The 22,937-nt window shown below is 36.9% G+C and overlaps 1 protein-coding gene across 1 annotated transcript in view; it reads right to left on the reverse strand.

Annotated features, from left to right (window-relative positions):
- Positions 1 to 22,937, reverse strand: part of LOC120634907 — a 127,812-nt gene that overhangs the window by 68,548 nt on the left and 36,327 nt on the right. The window contains exon 2 of the mRNA XM_039905786.1: positions 12,093 to 12,271. Within this exon, the coding sequence (XP_039761720.1) occupies positions 12,093 to 12,166 (74 nt within the window). The 5' untranslated portion in view covers positions 12,167 to 12,271. The remainder of the gene's footprint in view (positions 1 to 12,092; positions 12,272 to 22,937) is intronic.

The following is a 22,937-nucleotide window of genomic DNA, read 5'->3' on the forward strand; positions in this document are numbered from 1 at the left end:
AGTTGGGCGATAATGGGTTGATGACGTACCCCTTGAAGTAATTTTAAGAAATGATGATAAACAACGAAAATCTTAATTTAAAATCTTTAGTTACTATATGGTTCCATTCTTGCGGTTGTCCGCAACTCATGTCTTAGCGTTAAAACACATTTAATAAATCGTAGTTACGAGTACTATACTATTGATGAATTGTTTAACGACAAGGCTGCTTGGAAGCAGGCAACGCCCATATCTCTCACAAGATAGAAAATTGAAAACATTGTAAACTGTAAAACGATGTTGAAAAAGAGCGATCTGCTGAGTTTCTTGCCGGCTCTTCTCGATGGAATCTGCCTTCCGAAACGGTGGTAGAGTCACTACAGACTGACTTGATGACGTTTAAAAAGTGCTTATAAACTGGGCCTTCTTGAAATAAATGAAATGAATTGTAGATAAAACTGGTAGGACAGTTGTTAGCTCAGCTAATTGGAAAATCAAACAGTACGGCAAATGAATAAAGACAAACAAAGATTACGTAACCTGTAACCCGCACCACAATAAGCAATGCGTATCCCACATAAGCATTGAAGGCAATCGCTGCATTAATATTGTACGAGGCTTATATTACGGGGCTTCTATTACAAACATTATCATATTACTGTATGATTTAATTATTTTAAGTACCTTATCAATATACCTATTAGTTTTAATTTATTTATAATTAAAACTCAATAAAAGCGGTGATATCGCATTGGGTAGGACTCGGACTTCACTTTCGGGGGTCCGTGTTGGAAAACCAAAACGCACTTGTAACTTTTCAAAGATATGTGCGTTTTAAAAATTAAATATCATTTTATTTTAACCGTGAAGAAGCCTGCATTACTGAGAGCTCTCCATAGTGTTCTCAAAGATGTGTGAAGTCCATCAATCCGCATTTGGCCAGCGTGGTGGACTACGGCCAGTGGCGTGCACTAGGTTTCTTACCAGGGTATCCTTCAAGCAGGAAAATTGCATAAAATGGCAAAAATTCTCATCCTATACGAGATATATATTAATTTTAGGGTAGGCAGTGCTTTTGTCCATGTATGAAGTGACGAATTTTATGACACCTAAAGTTGTTTAATTCGCTTATTAGTCGATCCGAAACTACGTGTACGTAGCTTGAAGAGCTAAATGCACATTATAAATCAGTTGGAAAACTTTTAATCACTTACAATCGTGAAAATATTCGAGTGGCGTCGGGTTGCTTTAAATTCAACAAACGCTACGGTGATATCATGTTGACGTAATCGCGCGCCGAAATGACTGCCGAATGCCGATCGTGAGGTAGCCATCTTTGACATAGACAGTAACATGTGCGTATGAACGAGTTGCCAGCAATCAATGGGTTGGTTTTTATTACCTTTTATAACACTAACGAAACCACGAAACGTTTTTGAAGTTATACTTCTTTTGGCGCGTTAGGTAAATATGTTGAAAGTAAATTTTGACGATGAGCGCGCACACCGTCACGAAAAACCGACACCCTGAAGTTAGCTATAGACAACATTTTAGTTTTTCAAAAAAAAGTTTTGACAATGTACCTCATTCCAAAATCTCAAATTTGAATGTAAGTTAAACTTGGTTGTACGATAATGAGTTAACTAGATAATGCGTTATAATAAAACTTTCAATGTATTCAATACTAAATCTATTGTTAGTGTGGTTTTTTCAACAAACGTTAGAATAAGGCGAAAGATAAAATTTTATCTTGTTACTCCAAAGAAGTATAACTTTTAACACGTGTACATAAGTACACACGCGTTTTTTTATCCACTGATACGTACCGCTAGGATGTGGTACGCCCTCCCGGCAACTGTGTTTCCTGCCACGTATAACTTGAGCACCTTCAAGGCAAGACTGAATAGGCTTATTCTAGGCAAGCGTGCTCCAACCTAGACCTCATCATTGCTTGCTAACGGGCATGATTGTCGTAAAACGCTGGCCTATCGTTAATAAAAAATAAAACACTTTGTCAGCCGAATGGCGCAGTGGGCAGCGACCCTGCTTTCCGAGTCCAAGGCCGTGTGTTCGATACGTTGGAAATGTTTGTGTGATGATGATTCTTTCTGGTGTCTAGGAGTTTACCTGTGTATCTGTGTGTATACGAATTATATTATTAAAAATATTCATCAGATATCTTAGTACCAGTGGCGTGCATAGAGGGTATGCACAGGGTATGCAGATGATATAAAATGAAGAAAATCTACAGCATACCCTCTATGCACGCCACTGCTTCGTACCCATATCACAAACTATGCTCACTTCGGGGCTAGATCGCGATGTGGTTATTGTCCTAGTATGTTTATTCATTATTATTATTTATTTATTTATAGCGTGCACCCCAAATCTATAATATAAGTTAAACGGTCACCACATGGCACAGATCTCTTCCAACAAAGAGATGGGTATAGCAATGGCCCAGTGCGGATTTGCGAACTCCACACGCCATTGAGAACATCATCGAGAATTTTCAAACATGCATGTTTGCTCACGATGTTTTCCTTCACCGTTGAAGCCCATTTTTAATTGCTTACAAAGCATATAATATAGAAAAGTAGGAGGTGATTACTGGGATTCGAACTCGGCCCCCCGAATGTGAAGATGGAGTCCTAACCACTGCGCTATTACAATGCTAATCAATTTAATGAATTATCTATTGTTTGTCAACCTTACAAATGTAGTGTAACAAATATTAACCGTAAGAATGGACCCTGCACACTACGTACACACGATGTACACTGGTACTGTACACGTGATCTAATTACAAGGTTACATGCAAATGAGATGTTTATGAATAGTAATAAATAAATATACTACGACCTTTTTTCGTTCGCTGACTACGACATTACACCCCGCCATCTAGCCCCAAAGTAAGCGTAGCTTGTGTTATGGGTACTAAGGTGACTGATTAATATTTTCATGAATAACATACATAAATACTTAGAATATTCATATAAACACCCAGACACTGAAAACCATTCTTTCGCATCACACAAACATTTTTCAGAAGTGGGAATCGAACCCACGGCTTTGGACTCAGAAAGCAGGGTCGCTGCCTACTGCGCCAGTCGGCCGTCAACAATTTAATGAATTATCTATTGTTTATCCACCTTACAAATTTAGTGTAACAATTATTAATAAGGTAAGGATGGACCCTGCACCTACACTGGTACTGTCCACGTGATCTAAGTACAAGGTTAGATGCAAATGAGATGTTTACAAGTGATCAAGGCTCACCAGGCGCTGAGATTAGTTAACATCCCATTTGAATCGAATAAATACGAATGAAAATATCGGAACTAAATTAGCGTAACTGATAAATCAAAAAAATTCAAAAAGAAGGTTTAAACAATCAATAGGTACTTATAATAAAACTATAACGCGTGAAATTCTGGAAAGTTTAAAGAATATCTACTTATAATAAAACTGTAAAGGGTCAAATTCTGTAAAAATATTTAAAAAAAGAATTTGTGGACTTTGTAGAACTGATGCTGAACCCAAAACTGTATTTTTTTCATTCATGTCTGTCTGTATCATGGCAGCGCATCACGCTGGAACTAAAGAACCAGTAATTCCTGGGATTAGTGCGTTTAACCAAACAAACTTTATAATATTCATCATCATCATATCAACCCATTACCGGCCCAGGGCAATGGTGTCCCTCCAAATGGTTAAGGTATTTATAATATTAGTATACATTAAAGGGTAGGTGACTTGCATTATTGCAGCTGTGGCGGTCTCCATATTACGAAACTAGATGGCGCCACAAGATCCTGCATCGCACTAGGAAAGTTCTAACAAATAATGACCATATATACAACTTCCACTGAGAAGCGGTTATAGTGCAGTGGGTAAGAGCTCGACTTCACTCTCGGGGGCCCGAATTCGAATCCCAGCACAAAACTCTAACTTTTCTAATTTCTGTGCGTTTTAATTAATTAAAAATATCACTTGTTTCGACGGTGACGGAAAAGCATCGTGAGGAAACTTCCTTGCCTGAGCGTTCTACATAATGTTCTAAAAGGCATGTGGGGACTCCAATCCAAACTGGGCCAGCGTGATTACGGCCCTCTCATTGGAGGAGTAGACCCGTGCCCTGTAGTGTGCCGGTAATGGGTCGATATGTTGATACAACTTCCAAAGATGAACGGTTGGACCTCAGGCCCCGAGCACGATCTTCCAGATCTTCCTTTTAAGAAAATTAAGCTTAATTAGCGATACTCCGCGAAAAGCAGGATAATCTGTATGGTGTAGTTTATAACTTCTTCAATCCTTATACTCCACACTAAACAGATCTTCCGCAATGTACCCTCTACGCATGTTTCGCTCCGAAACCGAAGCAGCCCTCAATAGATGTTGACTTTACAATGACTAATTCCGCCTTTTTCTAAGTTCTACCCAATATTTGTTCTCCCTTTTGTTACGGCCGAGCGCATTCCCTTGCACAGAATTATCAAAAAGGGTTAACGAGTCCACCCGTGATCCTTTAGTTTGACGGCCGATTAGCGCTGTGGGCAGCGACCCTGCTTTCTGAGCCCAAGTACGTGGGTTCGATTCCAACAGCTGGAAAATGTTTCTGTGATGAACATGAATGTTTTTGCACAGGGTATGCAGATGATATAAAATGGTGAAAATACCCAGTAAGAGTTATAAATACTTAAGGGTAGGCTTTTTATAACTCTTACAATGCCTATCCTTAAGTTTTTTATGACTCGTACTGGAGATTTTCTTCATTTTAAATCATCTGTATACCCGGTGTGGTATACACACCGGTTACTCTATGCACGCCACTGACCACCTGAATGGTAATAGAAAAATTTATATTCTATCAAAATTTCGACTGGACGTTGTTAACTAATAAATGCCACACTATATTTAGCTGAAATCAAATAAAGTAGCTACGTATTTTTATAAATAGATAGCGTTTCGTGACGGGCACTTTCATCTCGGCTGAATCATTTTCAGAGAAACCGCGTAAATGCGCCGGAGCGAAGACTGAGTCAGTTGTTTACAAACCAACCAAGAACGACACAATCAGATAAGCAATAAAGTTTCTCTGGATTTCTGAACGCAGCTTTGGTACACCTGACGTGGTGGACAGATGGCATCAAACGGCAAGCCGCTGGAAGCTCGTATAAGTAGAGCTTTTTTGTGACAGAGCTCGTCCCGGGAAGTACCATCATGTTTAATTCTGCCACCAAGCAGTCATGCTGTGTACCGGTCTGAAGGGCGTGGTTGCCGTTGCTATAGGCATGTGATGCTTAAAACCTACACCTCAGGTTGATAGGCTGGAGGACAAATTTTCATGATACTAATATAACCGTTTGGTAACTTGCGTAAATTAGACGAAATTTAAAAATAGCTCGTTTACCTATCTGCCTAATGCACCAGTTCTAGCTGTCAGTGTTCTTACTCCTATTAATTAGCGCAGTGGGCAGCGGCCCTGCTCTCTGAGTACAAGGCTGTGGGTTCGACTCTCACAACTTGAAAATGTTTGTGTGATGAACATCAATGTACATCAACATTCTTAATTAAGGACGAGCCGCCATTAACAAAATTTCAGTCAATAAACTATTATTTAATAATCATTTTATTCCTTTTTTAATTTATATATTAGCTTTTCAAGAAGGAGGGACTCAAATAAAATGTTATATACGTACCCTGTCTGGGTGTTTGTATATATTATATATTTATGTGTATTATTCATTTAAATATTCATCTTAGAATCCATAACACAAGCTAAACTTACTTTGGGGCTAGATAGCGATGTGTGTATTGGTCGTAGTATATTTATTTATTTATTTTATTAAAGAAATATTTGACTTTACTTTGACTTTGATATCCAGCAGTATATTTTTCTTTGATTTGTATACTTTTTGAACATGTTTTATTAGTCGTATTTATCTAACTTGCTAGTACCTGGCTAAGCTTTGCTATGGCTCAGTCTATATTCACAGGACACTCCATCATATAATTATCAACCCACTGCAAGGCACGGGTCCCCTAGGCAAGTGTTTTAAGGTTATGTGCGGATTGGAAGACTTTACACCCCTTTCAAAACATTATAAAAAACTCTCAGGCATTCAGGTTCACGATGTTCTCCTTCGCATTGATATTTAATTGCTTTAATTTATAAAGAAAATAACGAGAACAAGTCCGTGCCGGGGTTCGAACTTTGTCCCCCCCGAAAGGCTATAAATCCTATGCTTAAATATGCTAAAAATACGTCTTGCCATTGTTCTGTTGCTGCGTGGAAGATAGCAAACAAACACACATACTTTCTCGTTCATAATATTAGAAGGGATTAGTAGGGATCGAGTCCTCGGGGATTTTAACTAATTACTAGAATGTTAAAACGAAAAAAGAAAACCAAAAATACGAAAACACACTCTGGCTATGATTCCTTCGTCACGCTATATCGTCAAAGGCTAGTTAAAATAAACAGACGGTACGCGGTTAAATATGTGCCTTGCTGATCACTTACGTGAAAGAAATAAATCCATCAAGAAACGAAAGAAGAAAGAAACACTTTTGCATTTATAAAATAAAAAGGGATTAGTAGGGATCGAGACCTCGGGGCGTTTAATTAATTACCCGAATGTTGAAAGGAAATAAGAAAAAATACTACTACGAAACTAGAAATACCAAAACACACTCCGGGTATGATTCACTCACGCACTCTTAACGAATTATAGTAGAGCAATTTTAAATCTGCCTCTTTGGTCCAATCACGAGGATCCTAATTGTTTTAGCTACGGGATCATTTTGTTTAAACTTGAAATACTGGCCAGTGGATAGGAATGGTTAAATTGGCATTGTCTATACCGGTATCATGAAGCCATCGGTTGCGGTTATCATCTCAAACGAGCGATAATATTCGTCAAAGCCCGCCCACTTGAATTAGATTAGAGTGATGGGTGTTAGCTTTAATTAGCGGAGATTATTTTTTGATTAGTAGTAACTGCGTAAGATATATTACTACTAATATTAGTAGATATGCATATTTCAAGATTTTATGTTTCATATAGGCCATTATGTAAAGAATATTAGATTTTGTTTAGAAACTTTGGCATTTCATTTCTATTCCCAAGGCAGATGTTTTATAATCAAATCCCTTAAAAGTGTATAGTCATACATACAAATAACCCCCTATTTTATCTTCGTCAGAAGTTTCATTAAGCCAGTTGGTAACGCACCAGCTATAAATTTTAATTAAAAGATTTATTTATAGATAACGTCAGTTGTAATATTGTAAAATCCCATTACACTTACAAACTTTACTTTACCTAAAACCGAGTGTTTAATTAAAATTCCCTAATAATTAGGCATCTTAACTAAAAATTTTCACGGTCCGCATCTACCCAATTAACTAATCTATGATCAGAGCCGGGAATAGACGCAGTTCGTCGACCCGCGGTTGCATCAATTCGGATTAATTGTTACTGCAGTCGGTCAAACTGTTTATTTGTCGTCTTTGATGTCGGTGAAACGGCTTCCTCTCGCAAATTTACCATCAAACGACCACACATTAAACTGTAGTTTGTAAAATAAACAGTAAAGTTTTTTAACACGGCTTTCGATTGGTTTAATTTCACCGTCGGATGGCAGACTATTGTACCTTTTCTTTCTTTATTTAAATTGTGTTTTTTTATTGCTTTGTCTTTGATGTTAAATAAAGTTTATTTGATTTGATTCGATTTAAGTGATTATGCAGTCTAAGATGTTAGCGGGCTAAGTTGTTTGGGATGTGGCAGTTATATACCATACTAATTGGTTTCTACACGACATCGTATGAGAACCCTTAATCTTTTGAAAGAAATTCAAAATTCATTTATTTCAAGTAGCTCTAGTTTATAAGCACTCTTTTAACGTCAACTCTGTTTTATAGCGACTCTACCACGGGTTCGGAAGGCAGATTATACCGAGAAGAACCGGCAAGAAACTCAGCAGATTGCTCTTTTTCATAATCTTTATAATTTTCTATCGTGTGAGAGATGAGAGCGGTGCCCCTGATTCCATATTTCTGCAATGTACATTTTTTATGTTATTAACGAATCAAAAATGCCAGTTTGAAAGGCATATTCTACCGAGAAGAGCTAGCAAGATTGCTCTTTTTCCACAGCCCTTATTGAGTTTAACAATACCTATTCAGAATTTTTTAAATGAAACTTCTTTAGAATCGTTATATCAAACTCGATAAAACGAAAACATAAGTCCATTGAGACAATTACACTTAAATGTATAGGACAGAGTGAGATAGAAAACATTATAATTTTTTTACCTATTCTGGTTACCATGGAAACTAAATAATAAACCTTACATTTATCCTAATAGTTCTGATACTCTACATCCACCTCAATCTCTCGTAGGCTACTATTCAGAAGTTACACTTCTGCCGTGTGTAATGATTTTTTATACCTAGTTAGAGATGAGAGCGCTAACCGCTTGTCCTTTGGCCGTATTTGTCGGTAGAGTAAGTGCCTCCAACCAGATAAAGGGTCCTTTTTGATTTGTCCGAGGGGAACGGAAGCATTCGGGCCGGTTCAATATGAACGTTGGATTGGAGACAAAATTTATATCCCCCGATTGTATCCCTTGACAGGGGATATAATTAAAGTCTCCAACTGCTAAAGCGCGGGAACATGGAATAAGAGAAATTTGCCACCGTTTATTATTTGAATATTATTTCCACTTGTGCTGCCAATCCTCTGAGAGTTGATAAAGCTGTGGGAGAAGATATTTTTTTTTCCTTTCCCCGCGGAGATAATTGTCTCCTGCCTTTACTAGCCGGGAGGGCGTAGTGGACGGACCAGACCAGGCCGGGCGGCCTCCCACTATCTCTGATCTGGTCTGGTCTAAGTATGGGACTGACAAGAGCCGTTGGACGGCGATAGTGGTCAGAGAGCGTGAGGGCGTTTTTTTTCTCAATCCACATTAAAGCAGGGCCTCTCGTTTCTAAAACGAGGCTTCTATGAGGTACGTTACACCTGTGGTACGTTAGAAGGTGATTCTAACCTTCTACATTTCAGTTTATGTAAAGAAACTTTTGACTTTGAAGACGTTGAAAGAGCCCCCGATAATCCAAACATTCCAATGTATAATCTAATTGCAACAAGGCCCAACAAGGTTACAAACAGAAGCCCTACCGCCCAACGCACACGTGTTCTTGTAATGTGAACTTGACGATTGTAAACCTAGACGGCGCCGTGCGATAAGGTGAACTAATACCACCTTTCATATTCTCTGCTAGCCTGGTATTTCGCAGAAACCAATCTCGCCTTACTTCAATGCACATATAGGTAGGTATTTGTATCGTGATAACGTTTCGGTTGTATTATAATAGGAATTTCATCGTTTAATGCTCATTTTAAACAAGACCTATAGTGATAATTTGAACTAATACAACCTCTTCTATTCTCTACTTGCCTGGTATTTCGCTAGAAACCAATCTCGCCTTGCTTCAATGCACATACATGTAGGTACATTGAATGGGTATTTTTGTCGTGATAACGTTTCGGTTGTATTTTATTATTATCGGTATTTCATAGTTTCATTTTAAGTAAGCTAGCGCCATTTGATAATTTGAACTAATACCACCTCTTCTAACCTCTACTTGCCTGGTATTTCGCAGAAACCAATCTTGTAGCCAACTTCTTCTTGCACCAACCTTGTAGCTTTAGTAGGTATTTTCGACGTGATTACGTTCCGATACGCGAGAACATAATATAACGTTCGTTTTCAATGCTCAGTATTTCAACTTGCAATGTTCAAAAGAACGACCACGCCGCGGTGCGATACAGTAAACAAATACCACCTTTCATATTCTATGTTCGCCTGGTATTTCGCATAAATCCATGCTGCCCACAAACCACATGCAGGTAGGTCTCCCCTCCATCAACATCAACCCATTAATGGCCCACTGGTCCTCTCCCACAATGAGAAGGGTTCAGACCATAGTCCACCACGCTGGCCCTGTGCAGATTGGTGGACTTCACACGCCTTTGAGAACATTACGGAGAACTGTCAGGCATACAGTTCACAACCCTCACAATGTTTTCCTCCACCGTTGAAGCAAGCGATATTTTTATTACATAAAACGCACATAACTTAGAAAAGTTGGAAGTAGATAGTGGGATACGTGAAGCCGAATTCCTTCCCCCTTATATGTATTTTTGGCGTGAAAACGTTTAGATACGCAGTTTTTTTTTTTTTAATTTGGTATTTCATCTTCTAATGCTGACTGAGTGGTAACAAGATATTAGCATCGATGCTAGGCCGTTCGCAATTCGTGTTACACCAGTCCCAAGGCTGCATGACGTAATCCGTGCGGATTTTGAACAACATTGTTTCAACATAGTTTCTGCCAATTACATAACTTCAAATAGTACGTATTCTGTGTCACATAATATTTGCTGTTTGATTTTATGGCGCGTCGCGTCGTCACGGATGGTCCAAAGTATATCGATATATTTAAATTTGAATTCTTACTAGTTTATGTTTAAAATGGTGAGTGCTGCTAAATGAGGTTGGAACATATTAAGCCATTAATAAATAATTTAAGTAGTTCTACACACCGAAAAAAAATTATGTTATTCTTTATATCCACTGTCAGTTCTTTATATCCACTGTCAGGGGATCATCGGGGATATAATTTTTGTCGCCTGCGTGTGCTAGCTCAGCAGGGTGTACCAAGGCATTAAATAATTACGAAAAAAAAATTTGGGTCACCACCACCTTACTGAGATCTATGCTTTCAGCGAAATAACCGTACAAAGTTAATCGAAGAAACATGCACACATGTTACGCACAAAGAAATACAGACATAAAAGCACTGCCTACCTAATTTTTTATACAACTCGTACGCAGTGGCAGTACAGCCTAAAAAAAATATCGGAGGCACACAAAAGTGCACATAAGAGAGAACATGTATCGTATTTTTATTAAACCTTTATCTTGTGCGATTACAAAACTACTTCTCAAACGCAGAATATACGTTGCAAGTGCTTACCAAAGCAAAACATTCAATTTCGATGGTATGATTAGTTAGCAGAACTGTTAGTTTTCTTATTTTTAACTTTATCCGTATAACATTAGAGTTTAAAATGGCGTTACACTATCGGGTTAACGCATCCGTAGAGCGTCAACGGAGCGAAAAATGACTAGAGTCGCTCGCTAACAACGATTTGTATCTGCTTTGTGTATAAAATGCGTTTTCTGCTCTTATATATAACTAGGAATGTATTTTTATGCGGCGTAACAGGAAGTAATTCAAAAGATTATACATCGCACTTGTTCGTAACATGAACCCTTGAAACTTTAAAAAAAAAAAACTAGGTAACGTTTTCAGTATGACTTTAATTACATCATTGCCGAAATTGAAACAAGAAAAATATATAAACCTATATAAAAAACTGATCCGCCATTTTGTGGCGGCGGCGTTTTTGGACTGATTTTCATCAAACGTAGCTAAACACACTCCCACGGGGTGCATTGGCTTAAAAATGTTGTATAAAAATATTAATTTTTATCTTCTCAGGTGTTTTACAAATTGGGTTTTTGTTCGCCGAAAAAAAAAACGCTTTTGAGTGGGTGGGTTTGCAATCACGACTTAGTTATAATAACCAAATGTTCATAATCTTTGACATAATATTGCTTCACACGAAGCCGGCAAATACAAAATAAATACTCAAATCGGTAGAGATGTAGTAAATATTTCAATAGTTCCCTCGATTTTTATAGGATCCCTCCATCAGATCTTCAACAAATTAAAACGGGACCACCTCTGAGGTATAACATACCAAACAAAAATTAGAATCATCAAAATCGTTTCATAATTGGCGGAGTTATCGCGTAACAAATAAACAAATATAACAAATATTTTTTTCCGTTTTTCCAAATCCAATTAGGACCAGTTGCTGAGATTGCAGGGTTCAAGCAAAAAAACTCTCAGCTTTATAATTAGTAAAGAAGTATAGATAGATATAAAGTTACATTTAAATATATATACAGTGGAAAAACCGTTTCATTCAGAATAATCAATGTCACAAATCAGTCAAGGTTACTTCACTGACCTCAAAGCGCTGCCTTGTTCCCGAACATCGACTCCATTGATCGCATCATCACCTCTATTCGGCAGCCCTGACATTTTGCGCCAATAGCAGCCGCTGTCGGTCGCGTGACGCTACCGCCCTCCAATCAGAGACGATATCGCGTCATCGCGGCGTCATTGTCAGCCAATGGGGACCATCGTCTGAAACAAAACAGTTGCAGATTAACATTCGGTACGCGATTCTCTCCGGCTCTGCGTATTTGGGAAAGGAAAGGAAGTTGGCTCGTAATTCCGTTACGTAATAGGCCAAGAGCCAGTGTAGATAATTACACTAGTTGGATAGTTTCAAACATACACAATGATTTTGTATAATACGGTTCATAATAATAATTATTATTATTTATGCAACTACGCGTTTGCATAAATAATAATTATTAAACTTGGTTTAGGTTACAAAGTATTGCCAGTAATTAAGCTTTTTACGTGTTCCCTCTTTTTTTTGTTATATTGTGGGAAATCCTAATGGAGTCGGACTTATACCGACTAAAGCACCATGGTGTTACAACTTCCCATATGGTGACTAGATTATGGGAACGCTTTCACACAGAAATTCAACCCAGTCAGCGACTCTTACCAAGGCAGACCTTCATCTGAGTCCACAGAGGTCTCTACTCAACGTTAAAGATTTAACACGGAACACGGGAACACGGAATACGTCTTTCAACTTGAGGACTTAACTCCGTCGGCCTTCCGTCAGAGGGTCCTTCTCTTGGGACCGGCCCATCCCTCTGTAACAACCCTTAGGGTGGTTATAAGGTACGATCCTTCCAACACAATAAATGTCATGCCCGGTATGCACACCGAACAAATCGTACACTCGCTCTTCGACTACAGTACTGTTAATCTTACGCGAAGTGGATTAAGGTGGTCACACACTTGGTATTCTTTTAAAAATGGTCACATTAGTTTGGAACAGTTATGCGGTCACGCCATTTTGCGGCTTTGTTTGCGAAAAGGCGGAAGCTTAGCCAAGTTATTTAACGTTATGTTGAGATGGTTTATCAGAAAATATGCATCACCTATTAGGCATAAGTCTTCTTAAGGTAGCTCTTTAGCCATATGTATCTCGATAATCATACAGTAAAACATCACAGTGAATGCTTTGTACGTAACTGTTGCATAGTTCCGAGTTCTACCCTCTTTTAAATTATAAATATAGGATTAATATCATGAACAATTAAATGCATTTAATTTTATTAATAAACGTATGTCTGTACTAAGTTCTACGTAAAACAAGTTATTATCATCTGTTATGTGGCTCAATAAGTGGTCCAAAATGTTTAGTTTATATGTTGTAAAGTTTTAAAAAGGCATTATAAATTTTCAAATTCAAATTCAAAATTTATTTTTTCATGTAGGCCTATCACAGGCACTTATGAAGCGTTCATACATATTTGTTTACATAATTGTAACGGGATGGTGATAACTTCGTTCGCCAACTTAAATCTAAAGCTACGAGGATTCCAAACGCGCCCTGGTCTAAGAAGAGCCCACAACAAACTTAGCCGGGTAAATTTATTTTTTTGTTATCACCATTTTCTAGTAAATTTTAATTAAGCTATGAAGCTAGAGCAATTCACACCCAAGCTTTTTTATCGTTTAAATAATCCTTAATGTTGTAATAGGATTTTTCTGTAAGCTTACGTTTTATATAAACTTTGAACTTATTGAGAGACAACTCAAAGATTTCATTTGGTAATTTGTTATAAAATAATATACAATTGCACTTGAATGAATTTGCAATTTTGTGTAGCCTAGTAAACTGCACAACGAGTTTATTTTTGCTTCTAATATTTATATTGTTACAGTGCATTTTCTTTTGAAATTTTGATATATTTTTATGGACATAAATTAAATTTTCATATATGTACTGACTATGCACCGTCATTATTTTAACTTCTTTATATTTATCCCTTAACGACTCTCTTGGGCCCATTTTATATATCGCACGAACAGCCCTTTTCTGCAGGACGAAAATATAATCTATAACCTGCTAAACTGTAAGTAATATGAACTGTAATACAATTATTTAATTAATAAAGATATTTTTAAAACAAACAAACAAACGGTAAAACATCCAGACACAGAAAAGCATTCATGTTTATCACACAAACATTTTCCAGTTGTGGGAACCGAACCCACGGCCTTGCGACTCAGAAAGCAGGGTCGCTGCTCACTGCGCCAATCGGCCGCTTATATAAAACTTCATGTGATTCGAAGGTCCTATCATTTAATTTAACATGTCGTAGAGTTTAATTAAGGACTCATAAATTTCTATTATCCTACATACGGAACGTATGGGGGTCGGTACATTCGATTTTGGTTAATGGCTTAAGTGGACGGACGGGTAAGAAAATCAAACAGATAAAATCCATAACGAAATGATTTATGTTCGTAACAATTGCTTATTTTAGGGTTCCGCGTCTAATGACGGAGAACCAAAAACTACTTATTGGATAGAAGCAGGCGTTACTTTGCGGAATTCCAAGACATATTATGAGAATGAAGCTTAAATTGCTATACTCCGCGAAAAGCAGGAGAAGTTGAGAGCTCAGGAGATGTTGACTTTACAATGAATATTTGTAAAGTGAAAAATTCGTTAAATCTGTCGCCTTTGATACCTTTTTTTTTTAGGCACATTTGGTGAATTTTTACTTAACAATTATTTAAGTAGCAAATTAAGCTTTAATTTCATAATATACAAAAACTACTTATTGGATAGAAGCAGGCGTTACTTTGCGGAATTCCAAGACATATTATAAGAATGAAGCTTTAATTTGCTATATTCCGCGAAAAGAAGCAGAATCTGTATAGTGTTATTTATAATTTCTTCAATATTTATGCTCCACACCAAACAGATCTTCGGCAATGTACCCTCTACGCACGTTATGCTCCGAAACCGCGCCGGAGCATCCCAAGTGGAGTATAAGGATTGAAGAAATTTTAAAAACATCATACAGATTCTCCTGCTTTTCGCAGAATATAGCAAATTAAGCTTTATTCTCATAACATACTAAAACTACTTTCTACACTTCACAAAAATGCTTAAATTTGATTGATTAGGTGCTAAAATAAATTTCGCACGCTAAATATTAATGCGATTGCTAATTAATCGACCTTCTTATTCTTGACACGATTTCTCATCAACACAATGGCTAATCAGCTACCGCAGGCCTAACATAACAGTGCGCTGAATAACAGTTCCAATTACACACTGATTTGCTATCGATTAGAATCTTTGTTATAAGGATATATCTATAACTGCCCTGTTAGCGTAGTTATTAGCATTTGATAAACCAAATGTCACATTTAATAACTGATAAATTAGATCATATATTGGATACCACACCAATTCTTATCCAAGTAATTGTCTAATTATTTGGGATTTATTAGATGCCAAACTGGATTTCGCACGCTAAAAAATAATGGCATTGCTAATTAACACAAAACTACCTACAACACTTGACACGAATTCTCATCACCATATGTAATCATATCATATGTAAAGGTTAATATGTAATCCACAACACAATCCACATCATATTGTAAGGAGAAGTAGGGCGATACAATGTAGATACCAGTTACATTTATTATGACAAATAATCTTAACTGTAGGTACCTAAAATAAGTAATTAAAAACAATATATTAATTATTTCTTTAATTTAAAAAAAAGCCTTCAAAATACGCCCAGGAACCGAAAAGCAAAAAAAAATGTGCTACTTTGGGTTACATTATTGTTGATTTTTAATAACAGCTCGAACGATTTCGATAGAATTTAAATAAGACCACCTGTAAAGTATGCTCTTTAAAAAAAAAAAACAAATCGGTTCAGGCGTCTTTGAGTAATCGGGTTACATATATATTTTTAACATGACGGCCGATTGGCGCAGTGGGCATCGACCCTGCTTGCTGAGTCCAAGGCCGTGGGTTCGATTACCACAGCTGGACAATATTTGTGTGATGAACATGAATGTTTTTCAGTGTCTGGCTTTATCTATATATTATAAGTATTTATGTATATTATTCATAAAAAATATTCATCAGTTATCTTAGTACCCATAACACAAGCTGCGCTTACTTTGGGGCTAGATGGCGATGTGTGTATTGTTGTAGTTTATTTATTTATATATTTAAAATAAAATATTCCGAAGAATTGAGAACGGCGTCCTTATTGAAGTCTGTTAAAAAATTTAAATTGGCCCCCATAGCAAGTTAATTATTTCGGTGCTATATAGGAATTAGCACGCAAACAATTAATGCGATTGCTAATTAATCGGCCTTCTACACTTGACATGAATTCAGAGCAACACAATTGGTGCGAGCATTAATAGCTTATCGGGCGCAGGCCTTACACAATAGTTAGTGTAAAATTAAGAACTTAGCAGTTCCAATTACACACTGACTCGATTCTGTTATCGAATAGACTTTAATTGTTAGAATAGTGCCAAGCACGGCTAGCATGGGCAGGAGACAAAAGTTATATCCCCCGATTATATCTCCTGACAGGGGAGATCTCTTTCCATATCCTAAGGTTGCCTGGAAGAGATTGCTACTAAGCGATATACGATATTGCATTTCGTAGACTGCAGCAAATAAATGAATTTGAATTTGAATAATCAAACAAACAGTCTTCCACGTTTATAACATTAAGTATGGATTAAACTGCCCCACTAAACGCTACTTGTGCTAGGTGGGTGGAAATCACTACAAGAGACTACGAATATACGTGTACATTCATCGTTGATACAGCGGCGAGGACAACGATGTTCTAGTTAAACTAGTTTTGTAGTTCAGTTTGTAGACGGGGTGGTTAAGAGCCTTGGCAATGAAAATAAACCTTTTGTATACTGCTTCTGTCTGTGTTTTTTTTTATTATTCTTCTTCTGTATTTTTTTGTGTGCAAATAAAGAGTCTAAATAAATAAGTATCTTAGAGGAAATAGGCATTTAAAGCATGAACCCACCACGTTGCTCCAATGCACGGCTTACAGTAACGTCTTAAATCCAAAACAATTGCTATGGACTTTTTTCCATAACCTGTGATTATAAGATAGGCAGTGCTTTTCCGCCTGTATGAAGTGCACGCCTCTGGGTACAGTAATTATGCTTCATGCTCTTATCCTACACGGTGGCGTCTGCACAGCATATTGAATTGTTGTATTCTTCTTCCACTCCTATTACACTCATATCATCTCTTCTCTGGACTTTCTCTTTCTTCTTCTTTATCTTTTGATATAGGTAATATTTTCCCTTTTATACCGCCATTGTTATGGGAATTACGTAAGCGTTAACAGTACACTTCGCGCCATAGCTATTTGTTTAACACATACGAGCTGATAAATTAACGCCGTGTCAGAAAACTGGCCTAACTCAGGAATTTTTTAATAAACGCAGGCGTTGCTCTGTCTATTACGACATCCCGGGATGGCCACGGCGGGTCGTTAAGCACTGCTGCGGTGATAAAGCGGTTGGTCACTAGTTCGATCCCCGATAGGGGCAAAGGGGACAATTGGGAAATATATATATGTATTTATATTTTATTATTGACGGCCGACAGCGACACTGCTTTCTTCAACTCCAAGGCCGTGGGTTCGATTCCCACAACTGGAAAATGTTTCTGCGATAAAAATTAATGTTTTTTTTTTTAATTTTTTATTTATGTTTATTTATGTTATGTTTTATTTTTTTTATAGCAAAAATTTACGTAGCCATTAGTTGGCTTCAATGGGAAACCCTTGGCCATAAACAGAGCAAACACTAGCAGGGCATCCAAGTAACTCATCCAACAAGGCGTTAAGCCTCATGCGCCTGTAATTACACCAATAAACACACCACACAACCATAAATAAGCATGGCGGTAGTACATCCCGGACGAGCTCTGCCACCAAAAGCTTTACTACTACTAATTTAATTCTCCAGTCCATTGCAAACGAGAAATTACGAGAAAGAAGTTAAAAAAACGATTGCGTTGTCTATGTTACGTGACCCGACATTAATAGAAGGAAACAAATAAACTAAACTATCAGACAATTTTGTGTTTAGTCTCGCGCCATTAGCCCGATCAATTTTAGTTGCGTTTGAGTTATGCCACTTTTTCTATGATGGCCTCGATTGCAATCTATTCTATAGTAAACATTGCGTTTGCTCAACATAGGGTTACCACATTATATATATTTATATAAATATATGCATTCAACCGAAAAAGCGGAAGCGGTGATAGCTCAGTGGGTAAGACTGCGGCTTCAATTACGGGGGGCCGAGTTCGAATCCCAGCACGCACCTCTAGTCTAAGTTATGTGCGTTTTAACAAATTAAATATCACTTGCTTCAGCGGTGAAGGAAAAAATCGTGAGGAAACCTGAGAGTTCTACATAATGTTCTCAAAGGTGTGTTGAATCCACCAAACCGCACTGGGCCAGCGTGGTGGACTTTGGCCTTAACCCCTTCTCATGGTGGGAGGAGATGATGCATTCAATCTACCTTGCCCAATAAGTCCCTAAGTTACCTGAAAAGATGGACAGATACACTTTATTATACCCGAATTAGTTACCAATTACACAAATGAAGTAGTTCTTGATACGCATTGGTATGTAAAGGCGCTCTTATTGCAAATTAATTGCCTTTTGTCCACTCCGGTGTCTCGGAAAGCACAGTCTGGTGTGACCTCTTAAACCCAGCGCTCTAATATGAGGGCTGTACACAGCAGTAAACCACTCATGTCAGTTTTCACTAAACCTAAGAATCGCATTAATCGGATACCTAGAGAAAAGAACACTCTTATGTCTAGCTATGTTAGGCGCCATCTAAAGTTACGTCACCGATTCGGCGGATCGGAAAGAAAGAAAGTGGACTCGTTGAAGGATTTGACAGATGAAAAAAAAAAAAAAAACGTTTTTTTTTTATTTACCTTAAATTAAAAATATGATAATACAAACACAAAATACCGCAGCTCGTGGCAAGAACAATAGACGAGATAGATTAAATGAGTTGCCTAGTGAAAATCGATAGGTGAAAGGTAAATGTATGCCTAGGAATCATCTTTTTTAGGCGATACTTACTTAGGCATCGCCTTGTCTTTCGTTAATGATAACGGATATAAGTATACTAAAGATATCGACAGAGTATTGGCAACCCTAAATGTTAATTACCACATCACCGTTGTAAGAATTGGACTTACTTAGAGATCTATTCTTCTTAGAATCAGGCCAATACAATACTGGTACAAAGGTCACGTATAATATATACGTATACGTAATAGATGGTAAATAAATCTTTCTAAGTTACTTAGGTACTAACTTAGTTTTTTCTTGTATTAAGTATTTAAGTTGACTGAATATATAGATAGATACAATTAATTAAACCAGAATAATAAGTATAAGAATAGTAGCCCATCAATCCTCACTGGGCCAGCGTGGTGGACTACGGCTGTGTAGTATTTATTTTTAGTTATTTGGTAGCAATGTTCAGTGCTATTTGAGGGCTAAGGATGACAACAGGTTGCATGTTCCTGCCAGTCACTCGCATGCGTATGGAAATTCTTTTACAGTCAAGGTGGTTATACAGTACACTCTAGAATGGATTGCCAAGAGACATTAGACAGTCTAAATCATTAAGCGTCTTCAAAAGTAGTTTAAAAGAATATTATTTATCTACGGAGTCATATATTTGCTATGTATATACTTATATATATGCATATACATTTATATTGTATGTATTTATTTCTATATTATTTGTATTTGTATTAGATTTTTGTGTATTATTGTTGTATTATTGTTGATGTAGTTTATTTTATGACATATTTTTAAAATTGCACTTTCCCGTTTCCATAATAATTTTCTTCTCTCATTAAGGGTTGTCTGGAGGAGATCGCTTCAAGCGATAAGACCGCCTTTGCGCATTTTTATTTTTCTAGTATTTATGTTTTCAATATATGTTATCTTTATCCCTTAATTGTGTGCAATAAATAATTTATCTATCTATCTATTTATTCATAAGCATTGGAATGTATAGGCGGTCTTATTGCTAAGTAATTGCCGATGGTCCGCTTCCGTGCCACTGAATGCAGTGGATGTTGGAGTGGATGTCGACAACGAAGTGCCAACCCTAAATGTTCATTACCACAGCGCCATTGTAAACAGTGCACCTACTTAGGTACTTATTCTTCTTAGAATCAGGCCAATACAATACTGTAACTAAGGTCACATGTAATCGATGGTAAATAAATCTTACCAAGTTACTTACGAGTAGGTAAGAAAGATTTTTACTAAACATTGAACTTGACCGAATAGACGGATACAGAATAAGTTACAAATTACACAGATAAAGTAATAAAATAAAAAATAAAAATAGTTTATTTCGGTAAGAAACGAAGTGGAATCAATATATCACTGAAGTCTTCTTTTAAGAGTAGTATTACTACCCCTGTGTCAGAAGACTCCACTCTTCCATTACAATTATAATAAACTTAATAAATTACAATAAAAGGAAGGTAGGTAAGTAATTATTCATAAGCAACAACGTAGTGCCAAAATGTTCATTACCACAGCGCCATTGTAAACAGTGCACCTACTTAGGTACTTATTCTTCTTAGAATCAGGCCAATACAATACTGTTACAAAGGTCACACGTAATAGATGTTAAAAAAATCTTTCTCAGTTTCTTTTTCGTAAGATTTATAGTAAATATTTAACTTGACCGAATAGAAAAAGAGATACACTTTATTAAACCCGAATAACACAAATGAAGTAAATATTTCAAAAGCATTGATATGAAAAGGCAGTCTTAATTTTTTTTTTTTATAATTTCCTTTATTTAAACCACCTTGGAAAGCTCCGTGGAGGGTCTCATTTCCAAAATGCAGCAGTATAAGGAGGCTTTTGCCCAGCAGTGGACCACTGTAGCGGTCTCCGGATTACCAAACTAGATGGCGCCACAAAGATCCTGCATCGCGCTAAAAAAGTGTTCACAAAAACTTGCAAAGATGAATGGTTGGACATCGGTCCCTTAGCACGATCACCCGCTCGGAGGAAGATCTTCCTATTGCTACGGTCGAGCGCATCGCCATAGCTCCCGCTCAACAACTACGTATATTTACCGTGGCTGTCGACGTAGAAGAAGAAGAAGAAACACTTTATTAAACGTAAACATACATATAGGAAAAGAAACATTAATGAAACAGTAAACAATGTAGACATGCAAAGGCGGCCTTATTGCTGCAAGCAATCTCTTACAGGCAACCTTTGTAGAAAGGACTTAGAGCAAGAGAACGGGATAGTGCCAAGAGTGTTGTAATATATACATAAAAACTAAAATGTATAGATACTAATACATAGATAATTTAAATAAATATACGTAATATATAAGTATAAAATACACGTAATATATTAAAGTCGATTTTAATACATAATTTACAACAGCAATAAAGCAACAACTTCAACTGCCAACACCCAAAAAGAGGTAGTAGTCCTTCAGACGACTCTTAAATACCACTTAGTGCCAACCCTAAATGTTTATTACAACAATGCCATTGATAACATTAAACCTACTTATATACGTATTCTTCTTACAATAAGGACAATAATAATGGTACAAAGGTCAGTCATAAATCATAATTGAAGGTAAATAAAAATAAAATCTAAACTATTTTTAAACGAATCGTTTTAAACACAGAGGAGGCTGTATATATAAATAAATATACTACAACAATACACAAATCGCCATTACGCCCCAAAGTAAGCGTAGCTTAGGTTATGGGCACTAAGATGACTAATATTTATATGAATAATATACATATAAATACTTTAAATAATATACAGATGAAAAACTAGACACTGAAAAACATTCATGTTCATCACGCAAACATTTTCCATTTGTGGGAATCGAACCCAGGGCCTTGGACTTAGAAACCAGGGTCCGAAATCCAACCCCTGCGCCCGGGAGCGTCGCTGATTATGGCAAACTATCATATCCCTATCCCTACTAATATTATAAATGTCAATGTAAGTTTGTTTGTTACGCTTTCACGCAAATACTACTAAACCAATCCTTATGAAACTTTGTACACGTATTCTTGGAAGTGTTAGAAGTAATATAGGATACTTTTTGTCCCGACATTAAGCTCGGTTCCTTTGGGAGAGGGGATGAAAGTGTTTGACGATTTTACACCATAACTCCGACAAAGTATAACCGATTTAAATAATTATTTTTGTAATATAGCGGTTATAATATGTGTTTTATTTTGCCCAAACTGTGGATGGAGATGGAGGACCGAACTCCTCAGCGGACAGCAGCAAACTCCTCATTTAAGGCTTAGCGATACTGAATACTTTAATTTTTTTTTTAGAACTACAACTAAATTTAATGCCACATCAAAAAACAAAATTATACGCAGACGAAGTCGCGGGTAACAGCTTGTACTTAATATTGGATTTTGAAACGGTGATAGCCTAGGGGTTAGGACTTCGGTTTCACTTTCGGGGTGCTGAGTTCGAACCTCGGCAAGCACCCTTAATTTTTTTTGGTATGTGCGTATCAAGGTGGTTTAAGGCAATGAAACATCACTTCCTTGAACGGTGAAGGAAAACATAGTGAGGAAACCTGCATTGATATCTTGGAGATGTCTCTGAAAAAGTTCAAAGTTTGTATTAAACGTAAGCTTATAGAAAAGTCCTATTATAGTATTAAGGACTACGATAACGATAAAAATGCTTGGGTGTAAATTATTGCTCTAACCAGGTTGCTTCTTTAATAGTTTTTAAATGACATTGTGAGATGGTGATAGCGAAAAAAAAATAACCGGCTAAGTTTG

Source organism: Pararge aegeria, chromosome 25 (genome assembly GCF_905163445.1).
Source record: "Pararge aegeria chromosome 25, ilParAegt1.1, whole genome shotgun sequence".
NCBI lineage: Eukaryota > Metazoa > Arthropoda > Insecta > Lepidoptera > Nymphalidae > Pararge > Pararge aegeria.